Source organism: Manacus candei, unplaced genomic scaffold (genome assembly GCF_025592945.1).
Source record: "Manacus candei isolate 608988 ecotype Guabito, Panama unplaced genomic scaffold, ASM2559294v1 h1tg000131l, whole genome shotgun sequence".
Classification (NCBI taxonomy): domain Eukaryota; kingdom Metazoa; phylum Chordata; class Aves; order Passeriformes; family Pipridae; genus Manacus; species Manacus candei.
This window is the reverse complement of record NW_026138179.1, coordinates 180,979-191,411: the sequence shown is the minus strand read 5'-3', so window position 1 is coordinate 191,411 and position 10,433 is coordinate 180,979. Positions and strand designations below refer to the sequence as shown.

Here is a 10,433-nt window from a genome sequence, read left to right as displayed (position 1 = left end):
AGAGCTCAGACACTGTTTGAGCCCAGCTTCATCCCTCATCCTTGCAGAGTCTCCTGCAAAGTCAAGCAGAGGGGGTCACAGTGCCTTGGCAGCAGGACTGCCCCTCCACTGAGCTGCTGTTGGCCCCTGCCAGCACTCAGCCTGCAAAGTCGAGCATGTTGGTGTCAACAGCCTCCCTCAAGATAGCAATATTTATCATTGTTTACTTGCTTTTGCAATAGTTAAAGATATTTGGAGATACTGCTTAGGAGGCAGAAGTGCCTCCTGCTCACTTATTTCTCTTTGCTAGATGAGATTTCTCTTTGCTCCCCTCCGGATGGCATTGAGAGCTGTGAGTGCCCTGGTGTTACAGAGCACTGGGTGCTCTGGGCCTGTGGGAAACTGCTGCTCCAGTGCAAGGAGTTCATTGATAAACTCTGGGAGCCACAGCAGCGTCCTGAAAGCACCAACAGCATGTGGGATGTTGCTCCTCTGCTGTCTCTTGCCAAATAGTGCCTCTAAGTTGCAAGAAAAAGAAGAGTTTGGGGATTCGTGCCCTAAAAAGCTTATCTAATCCTTGGGACAAAATTTGCAGGTAACAGATTCTCTCCAGCCCGTGCTGGTCAGGAGAAAAAAATACCTCGAACTAATTTCAGTGATTATCCCACCCTGTGAAGCAGAATTAATTTGAGGGTCCAGGGGCTTTAGTCTTGCATCAGGTCCAATTTGGTGCTTCTGCTGGCAGCAGAGGTCGTGGGAGGGGGAGTGAGCCCCCAGTGCTTCTGATGGTATCAAGCTGGAATCAGCACTGAGTGCTCAGGAAGGCGGAAGCAGGACTAGGAAAGAATTGTGGCAAGTTGGAGAAAGGGCTGGACAATTGCCCTCAGGGTTTTTTTGTTTTCTAAAGGTAGGTGCTAACTGTAACACAAAGCTGCAGCAATATGGGGGGGGGCAACAGTCTCTACAGTAATGACCTGGGACTTCTGAGGGTTTGTCAGGCAAAGATGTGTCAACAGCATAGGTCTTTGGGGGAAAAAAGGTCAGCTGGGCTGAAGAGTTGTGCATGAGAGGCATGAAGCTCCCCTTTTTGCTCTATACTCACAGGGTTGTAGTTGCAATATTGTCTCCTCTTTGTCCACAGCTTCCTTGGAAGGTATTTCTGTGGTCTTCTGCTTATCTCCAAACAGGGATGAGTAGACTCAGACCTACAAGAAAAGCAGAAACAGAGTGGGGCTGAACCTGAGCATGTCATGCAAATAAACCACGAAACACCAGGCCAGTGTTCCCGCCTCAGCCAGCAAGAAAAAGTGATGAATGGCAGCAGTAACAAAGCACCTGACTTGGTTCTCTGCAGCAGCATTTGCTGGTGGAAAGGATCATCTGTTGGGAAAGACAGTGCTGAAGTTCTGGGGGATGCACAGCTTTGGAGGGAGGCAGCTGAGTCAGGTTGCATGCAAGGAGAGGGCCTGAGCACACTGCACAGGCAGAGCTGGGATTTGGAGCAGTGCCTGTGGCCACATGGGAGCAAGCAGACTGTATCCAATTAAAAACTGGAGCAGCTCCTCCATATGGACTGAGGAAGAACTTTTGTTCTCCTCGAAGCAGTAGAGAGCAAGAACACTGCTGGGAAGGAGCGAGAGGTGTCCCAGCAGCTCAGCTCACCCCGGCCTCTCTCTGCTGGGGACATTTAAATGGCATTTGTTGCTTGAAGTGGTGAGACTTAAATGTGCTGCCCACTACAGAAGCAAGGGACTGCAAGCACTTAATGCAGCACCCAGAGACTGAGAGCCTTGGTGGTAAAATGCTTAAAATGTGGCAATGAGGGAATTTCTGCTGAGGGAGAGGGGCTGCAGTAGCAAGGAGCTGCTGGGGTTATCACACAGGCAGAGATGTCTCTGTGCCCAAAGACAAACCTCTCCTTTGTTAACTTGCTGCATGGACATGGGGACCATAGGGCTCTTTTATGAAATGCTTGTTTCATGGTGGACTGTGCAGAATGGTAAAATCCAAGCCTGGGAGGAGGTTTTCCTTGTGCAAAAAATGACTCTCCGGAGAGCTCCCAAGGGTGTGGGAAGGAGAAGCGAGCGGTAACCCAGCTCCATTGCTCCCCTCTGTCCTCATCCTGCAGTGGATGGAGGAGCAGAGCCAGCTCTCACATTGGGCTAACTTCAAATAACTCCCACTAAGCCAAATAGGCTGCCAAGCACGGGCTGGATTTTGCTGGCTTTTGTTCTCAAGTGTTCCCAGCTGCGTGGCCCCTGGGTGCCAGCAAAGCCACTTTCCGAGCGCTGTGTCCCAGCGTGACACTTGAATGAAGGAAGTGCAGGGACTTTGCCAGCTGAGCCCTCTCCCTCTCGCCTTCACCTGGACAAGGTGGCTGCAGGTTGGTGGCCACGCTGGGCTCAGGGTGCTCTGGTAGCTCCTGGTGTGAGTGTGACAGTCGGTGGCGTCCTCAAGAGAAGGGCTTTTCCCAGGCAGGATGAGGCAGCCTGGGGCAGGAGGGGAGCGGCCCTGCAGCTCTGCTTCACCCCAGCTCACCCAGCCAGGGCAGAGCCATGGAGCACCCTGGCATCAGGCAAAAGCTTCTGACTTTGGCCTGATGCCAGCTTGGGCTAGGAAAACTGCTCCTGGAATCAACCAAGCAGAGGAATTGAGGTGGGATTCTCCCTGTCCCCCATTTCCATCTGTCGTTGGAAGCAAATCTGACATTTAGGGGCAAATCCATCCTAGGAAGGTGCTGTGAGCTGACCTGGTGAGATCCTGGGGGAACACCCAAAAACCTGTGGTTGCTGAGCTGGAGGTGGAGCTGTGTCCCACTGCTGCCACTGACCCAACACCTGGACAGGTACTGTTTTACTGGGACATTTGGGGTCTGGCTGCTGGGGCAGAGCGGGCTGCAGCATCCCCAAAACGCTGCTCCGAGGGGAGCTGTGTGGTTGCAGACACCACTTTCAGATGATCCGTCACCAAATTCAGCATCCAACCCCCCCTTACTGCCCTAGGAGGAACCTGTGGATCCCATTTACACCAGGATCAGCCATTGGAGATCCTGCTTTGGGGACAAGATCACTCTTACAGCCCCATTTCTCTCCATCCCCATGAAGAAAGCAAAGGGGCTGTGATGAGTGTGACCTTGCAAATCCCACCCCCAAAACCCAGTGGCTGGCACTGACAGGGCAGGAGGTGCAGCCAACCCACCAACCCTGAAAATGAGCCACCTCACGGCACCCCCAAGACGTGACTTTTCAGCCCTTGTTCAGCTGCCTGCTCCTTGCAGGGAGGGTCAGCCTGCTGCAGGCTGTGGGATTTATCCCATGCCCTCCTGCCAGCCCAGCATCCTGCCCCAGGAGGGGCCATGAGGGCATCCACACACAGGGAGATCATCCATCCACCTGACAGTTTGGCACTCAGCATGGAGAAATGACAGTGGCAAAATTGACTGTCAGCATTTTATTAATGGTTTTGGGGTTTTTTTAGTTTTTTAGTTGATATTGTTTCTTCATTCTTCTGTAGTTTTCTCTCATTCTTCCATATTTTTCAGTATTTTTTCTTCATTCTTCGGTATTTTTTCGTTTACCTGTATTCTTATTTTGTTCTTCTGTATTTTTTCTTCAATCTTCCGCATTTCGTCTTTGATCTTCCGCATTTTTCCCTCGATCTCCTGTATTTTTTCTGCTTTCCTACGTATTTTTATTTTGTTCTCTGTTATTTCCTCACTCTTCGGTATTTTCTCTTTGCTTTCCTGTATTTTTAATTTGTTCTTCCGTATTTTTTCTTTGATCTCCTGTATTTTTATTTCATTCTTACGAATTTCCATTTCGTTCCCTGTTTTTACTTCACTCTCCAGTATTTTGGTTTCGTTCTTTGATATTTTGCTATTTTCTTTGTTCTTTATTTTTCCTTTGGCTGCCTTTATTTTTTCTTTCATCTCTTGTATTTTTATTTCATTCTCTGTATTCTTCCGTATTTTTTCGTCAAGCTCCTGTATTTTTCTGTTGAGCTTCTGTATTTTTTCTTTGTTCTTTCTAATTTTTTCTTTGATCTGCATTTCTTCTTCAATCTTCGGTATTTTTTCCGCACTCTTCAGCCTTCTTTCTTCCTCTTCCTGTATTTTTTCTTTTATCATCTCTAATTTTATTTCATTCTTCCGTAACTTTTCTTTGATCTGCTGTATTTTATTGTTGTCCTCCTGTATTTTTATTTCGTTCTCTGGTTTTGCTTCATTCTCCTGTATTTTTTCCACAATCTTCAGCCTTCTTTCTTCATTTTCCTGTATTTTTTCTTTGATCATCTGCATTATTATTTCATTCTTCTGTATCTTTTCTTTGATCTGCTGTACTTCTTCTCTGTCATCCTGCATTTTTATTTCATTCTCCTGTATATTTTCATCGAGCTCCTGTATCTTTCCTTTGATCTGATGTGTTTTTTCTTTGATCTGCATTTCTTTGTTCCTCCTCATTTTTTCTTTGATCGCCTGTATTTTTTCTTTGAACTCCTGTATTTCGTTCTCTGTTTTCATTTCATTCTTCTGTGTTTTTTCCACATTCTTCAGCCTTCTTTCTTTCTTTTCCTGTATTTTTTCTTTGTTTGTCTGTATTTTTATCTCATTGTTCCGTATCTTTTCTTTGAGTTGCTGTATTTTTTCTCTGCCCTCCTGCATTTTTTCGTCAAGCTCCTGCATTTTTTTGTCGAGCTCCTGTATTTTTTTGTCCAGCTCCTGTATTTTTCCCTTGTTCTTAATTCCTTCTTTGATTTGCATTCCTTCTTCGTCCGTCAGTATTTTTGATTTGTTCTTCCTTATTTTTTTTTTGATTGCCTGTACTTTATCCATGAACTTCTCTATTTTTATTTCGTTCTCTGTTTTTACTTCATTTTTCTGTAGTTTCCCCACATTTTTCAGCATTCTTTCTTTCTTTTCCTGTTTTTCTTTGTTCATCTGTATTTTTATTTCATTGTTCCGTATCTTTTCTTTGATCTGCTGTATTTTTTCTTTGTCCTCCTGTATTTTTACTTCGTTCTCCTGTATTTTTTCTTTGATCTCCTGTATTTTTTCATCGATCTCCTGTATCTTTTCTTCGTTCCTCCTCATTTTTTCCTTGTTCTCCCGCATTTCTTCTTCATTCTTCTGCATTTTTTCTATGTAGCTCTGTAATTTCTCTACATGCCTCTGTATTTCTTCTTCATTCATCGGTAGTTTTTCCTCATCCTTCTGCTCTTGTTGCTCCTCTTTAATCCAAGCCTTCTCAAAGCCCAGTTTCCCCATGATCTCTATTACTTCTCTATCACTGGGTCAGCTGAGTTGCGAGTGGGAACCGAGAGATTTCGGGCAAAATCCGGTCACAGCTACAGGCCACCTACTGCGGGAGGCCCGCGGTCTGCCTGCCGCCTTCCCGCCGGGGTGAGCTCGGCTCCTCGCGTCCCTCCGAGCACCGGCGCTGGCTCCGCAGGGTGGCCCTGCGCGGCCGGGGGGCTGAGGGGACCCCTGAGGGGTTGCGGGGCCGTGAGGGGCTGAGGGGACCCCTGAGGGGTTGCGGGGCCGTGAGGGGCTGAGGGGACCCCTGAGGGGTTGCGGGGCCGTGAGGGGGTTAGGGGACCCCTGAGGGGTTGCGGGGCCGTGAGGGGGTTAGGGGGCCCCTGAGGGGTTGCGGGGCCGTGAGGGGCTGAGGGGACCCCTGAGGGGTTGCGGGGCCGTGAGGGGGTTAGGGGGCCCCTGAGGGGTTGCGGGGCCGTGAGGGGGTTAGGGGGCCCCTGAGGGGTTGCGGGGCCGTGAGGGGGTTAGGGGGTCCCTGAGGTGGTGCGGGGCCGTGAGGGGCTGCGGGGCCGTTGGTGCCGTTGGGCGCGCGCTGCCCCCGAGGAACCGCCTCGGCCCCCTGAGGCGACAACGGCCGCGCCGCGTGCTGGAGGGGGGCGGGGCCCGCGCAAGCCACGCCCCCCTCCTCCGCCAGGAGAGGGGCGTGTCCCGCCGCCGTCACGCGCTGATTTGCATACGCCGTGCGTGCCGTGGGGCGGGCGGGCGGACGCCGGAGGTGGCGGATCCAAGATGGCGCCGTGCGGACGTGTCCGGAGCCGCTGCCCGGGCCCGGCGCTGCTCCTGCTGCTGGCGCTGGCGGCGCGGCCGGCGGCGCCCGGCCCTCCCGCCGGCCCTCCCGGCGCCGCCGGTGCCCTGCCCGGAGTGGCGCAGCCGGCAGGGCCGGGCGCGGCCGTGCCGCGGAGCGCCCGCGGCGGCGGGTCGGGCAGCGGGTGGAAGCTGTCGGAGGAGGCGGTGTGCCGGGAGGACGTGGTGCGGCTCTGCTCGAAGCACAGCTGGGCCAACAACCTCGCCGTGCTCGAGTGCCTGCAGGACGTTCGCGAGGTGAGGGACGGGCCCGGGGCCGGGCCGGGCCTGCCCGCGGCGGCGAACAAAGAGCGGGGTCCGCGCCGCCCGCGGCCGCGCCGCGCTTCCCTCATGGGCTTGTGCTTTAGAAAGCGGGGTTTGCGCTGCGGAGCCCCAGCGCTGGCGGGGTGGCGGTGAGGGCTGCGGAGAGCGGCCCCTCCTCGTCCGCTCCTCGGGGCTCCGGCAGCGCCCGGCGGGCAGGGAGAGCTCCCGGCGCTGCCTTTGTGCTCTGCCTCCGGAGCCTCCGGGGTTATTCGCTTCCAGAGCCCTGCCCGCGTAGTGTTGAGCGAAGGCGCCGTGCTGGTAGCAGCACTGACCTGAGGAGGTGTTTTTTTCGCGTTCCTGCCTTCTCGTGGAGCTCCGCTGCAGAGGCGACTGGTTTCCAGTCCTCGCTTGTGCGCGTATGAAACTCGATATACAGTCTTTAGATCTGGCTTAGTGTACGGGGAGGTTTATGTGTTGTTCCCAAACATCTGTCGTGAGCGGTTTTAAGTCCAGCTCAGGAAAAAAACTGAGTTGCCAGCTCAGAGTCTTCCAGCTCCATCTTTTCATTCATTCCTGGGTTCTTCCTCCGTTTGAAGCAGCCTTTGGGGGAAGTGCTTTGGGTGAGCTGTTCTGGTGTTGAGGTCTGTGTAGTTCTTGGCTTCTCTGCTGTGAAGTCCAGGAATGTCAGGCTGGGTCAGTTCTAATGGTGTTTTTACCAAAGTGGGAATGCGATTAGGAAAAACCTGGGCTCGTTTCTTATCCGTTATTATGGAGACAGCAGATGGCAGTGGCAATGGTTACTCTCATCGAGGGGAATCTTGAACCAGTAAGTGTCAGTGATTACTTCTGGCTTATAATACAAGACTAATTTAGATTTTTATCCAATTTAGTGTTTTAATTTTGGGCGGTTTATTAAGACATTTGTAGATGCTTTAAGTGAGTCCTGCTGCAGCATCTATCACAGTTATGAAACGCTCCGATGATTTGCTTTATGAATAACTTGTCCTTCGCTGTTTCTTCCACCTGTCTGGGACCTTTTGGCCTTCTTTTAGGGAGGCATCCTATCCAAGAGGATCTTGGAAGCTGCTCTCACAGGCGGTTGCTCACAAGCTGCCAGCCTGCCAAAAAGGCAGGCTCTTGTTGTTCCCTTTCTTTGCAGTTGCATAGCCCCTCCCTTCTCTTTTCATAGTTCCAGTGCTTGCTGGTCTTCTGCCATTTTAGCAAGGTGAACCTTTCTATGGTCTAGTTTATCAGCTTTCAGCTGGAATAGTTGTGTCCCTTTCCTGAGTTAAAGCCCAGAGGGGGGTGGCTGCGGGGCTGGGGCACGGGGCTGTGCAGGGAGGCTCCAGAGGTGAAGGCATGCTTTGCATCACGCTTTTTTTTCAGCATGTGCAAACCCTTATGCTGGCTCTGCATATCTCCTGAGAACTCTGCTCTTTTGAACGTCTGCTTGTGGTTTTCCTTTTCCTATTCCTAGGAATGATGTCAGTAGTTTGCTGACTGTTGGTCTTGTCTGGCTGTAGTGCTGCCTGATGCCCAGTGCTGAAGGCAGATCTTCTCCTGGGTGGCATCCCAGGCATCGACAGGACATCTCAGGGTTCTCTTGGATTGAGTTTTCTCTATGAAGGTGCCACTCTGCAGCCCTGTCCTTATTTGTGTGTCAGCCTGCAAAGAGCACTGTCAGCTGGCCTTACCCTCAGCAGTGCTGCTGGAACACTGATGTGATGGGCTGTATCCTGACGCAAAAAGGACTTCACAGAGGGCTGCCCTGAGAAATTAATTAAAATAACTGACTTCTGCCTACCCCTGCTGTTTAACTCTTGATATTTAGACTGTGAATAAAAGTCATGAGCTGTAAACATGGGGTAGCACTTCATCTGATAGGGAGCAGGGTCAGATGTGGTCTCAGATGTTTCCTTTGTGTTGGAGGTGACAGCAGAGGAAACAAGTGACGTATTGGCTGTTTCACTGTTGTTGATATAACTTTTAATTTTGACCCTAGAGCATCTGACTGCTTGTTTGGACGATACCAGAAAAGTGACAATTACATTTTAAAATGGATCTAGTCTGAGTCATACAGCCCACTTAAAAACAGTCAGGCTACAGTAGATGGAAGATTTGGGGGAGTTTTGTGCTTGAGAGCATCAGTAAGGACAGTGTGTGGACACTACTTCTCTGCAAGTAGTAGGTAAGATTTTAGATGCAGGTAGGCTGCAGAAGCAGCCTTTCTGCTGTAGGTGTTTGTCTTACTTTTCTCATAAAAAATATTCCTCTAAAGGGGTGAAACTTTCAGTTTGAAACTGGAAGTGTTACTGATAACAGTGTGATACATGTAAGCTAGGACACTTCTAAGTCTGAATAACCTGTGACCTTCCTTTTGAGTCCATAAAGCATAGAAAAAAGAAAAGGTGTGCCTGTTTTGTTAGTGTGAATGTGATTATGTTGTTCCAGTACCTGCTGATTTCTAGGTGTGGAAGTCTCTAGAGTAAGTCCTCCCTTGCTTTCTCTGGGTAGTTCTCTTTGAATGTAAAGGACAGAAGTGTTGAGTTGTGGTTGACTGGGATAGGAGCTCAGCTTGTAGAGTGAATGTTGAGAGAAGCTGTTTAACACACATGTTCAGTAAAGAGTGGTTTGACGTAAAGAAAACAGTAATAAAAACCCAAAAACCAACCCACACCCAAAACCCAGCCCAAAACAACAATTGCACAAAGCAAGAAAACCCACCCAAACCAACCCCCAAACCAGTAAATTTTTAAGTTTTGGTTTTGAGAGGTTACTTGTAGAATGTCAGTTTGAAGTATTATCAACACAGTTATTTAAGCACTGTGTATTTTTAGAATTCTTTTAAAAAGAAAAAACAGACCCCCACACTGATACCAAATACTTTTTACTTACTGATTTTTCCACTGAGTGCAGAGTCCACTTCTGCAGGGGCAAAACTCTTCTGCATTTCACGCTGTCCAACTTTTTGAAAGAAGAAATCAGAGGAAAATGATTGTTTTCTGCTTTCCTTTTGTAGTAGAAGGATGGGAGGGATGCTCCTTGATTGGAAGAAGTAGTGGTCAGAGCTACTCAGCTTAAACATTTTTGAATACAATCAAAATATAGAATAAAACACATGTTTTGGTGCATTTTGCAGATGAATTAACTTCTTTCTAGTTAAAAGCACTTGTGTACTTGTTACAGTTTGGAGCGACTTAAAATTTTGTTATCAAGGTTTTAATTGATATTCACATAACTTTGTTGTCATATAAAAAGAGTAGAATGAGGTAGTGTATACGTGTGTTTTTAAAGACTGTGTTCCAAAGTGCTTCTTTCTGAAAGGATTCTGGTTTGGAGCCTGTTTCTGGAGAGCCTTCAGAGCTTGCATTTCCCTGAGCATGGGCTGCAACCCCTAAGCCCTTTTTTGTGGGCTGCCTGTTAAACTGATTTTCGTGGTGGCTATAGTATAAATAAACCCATGAAATATTAATATTTTTGCTAGGTAACAATTTTTGCTTGATTAATGATGATTTGCATTTGAAGGAAAAGTTGTTGAATTTGAGGCAGGAAACATTAGAAGGTATGAAAATAATCTTAAGCAGTAGCTCTCTTATCAGGTTTACTAATGGAGCATAATTTTACTGTCAAAAGCTACCTTGGAGCTGGTTAATTGGTGAATGAACTCGATGCCATAATTGTTGAGCTTTACTTGCATTGCACTTGTAAAGACTGTGTAATATTTAAAGCATTATAATAATCTGTATAATGCTAATGCATTAGGGGCTAAATATTTTTTCTAAGATCAAACAGTCGTGGTTAAGTTGGGATTAGAGATCAAAGTCTTGGCTTCCTGCTGCTTTCTTCATCCTGAATGGTTCTGTTTCTTTGGCAGCACCTTTATGGCAAAGACAGTGCCTGAATGCTCTGCTTTTTGGAAAGAATAAGGCTCTCTTAATGTTGAGGACTGGGTTAAGAACAAGACAAGTTACTATGAAAGCTGTGTATTTCAAGAGTAGTATTTTTCCTGTTTTGTCAGATGTTTATTCCACGTAAAAGGCCAGAAAATTAATTTGATATGACTTACTGGGCTAGGGAGTGTGTACCATTTGATGGG

At 48.4% G+C, this 10,433-nt stretch overlaps 2 protein-coding genes across 3 annotated transcripts in view; one reads left to right on the top strand and one right to left on the bottom strand.

Annotated features, from left to right (window-relative positions):
* Window positions 1–1,005: 1,005 nt before the first annotated feature.
* Window positions 1,006–5,866, bottom strand: LOC127462606 (golgin subfamily A member 6-like protein 22). 2 transcript variants are annotated; one of them, XR_007900501.1, is made up of 2 exons: window positions 2,729–5,866; window positions 1,006–1,184 (listed from the first exon to the last, which is right to left on the bottom strand). XR_007900501.1 is itself a non-coding variant. In XM_051771340.1 (2 exons), exons 1-2 carry the CDS (start codon window positions 5,240–5,242, stop codon window positions 1,179–1,181), a joined length of 1,692 nt encoding a protein of 563 aa, XP_051627300.1. In that variant the 5' UTR covers window positions 5,243–5,865; the 3' UTR covers window positions 1,006–1,178. The 2 variants fall into 2 exon arrangements, 1 of the variants encoding a protein (XP_051627300.1); XM_051771340.1 differs by having other exon boundaries at window positions 3,557–5,865.
* Window positions 5,867–6,004: 138 nt separating this feature from the next.
* The window catches only part of GLG1 (golgi glycoprotein 1), a 79,853-nt gene continuing 75,424 nt past the window's right edge, over window positions 6,005–10,433 (top strand). The window contains exon 1 of the mRNA XM_051771327.1: window positions 6,005–6,331. Within this exon, the coding sequence (XP_051627287.1) occupies window positions 6,020–6,331 (312 nt within the window). The 5' untranslated portion in view covers window positions 6,005–6,019. The remainder of the gene's footprint in view (window positions 6,332–10,433) is intronic.

What these genes read in the sequence shown, in the direction of transcription:
- LOC127462606 (XM_051771340.1), bottom strand. Translation starts at nt 5,242, where the DNA reads ATGGGGAAACTGGGCTTTGAGAAGGCTTGGATTAAAGAGGAGCAACAA.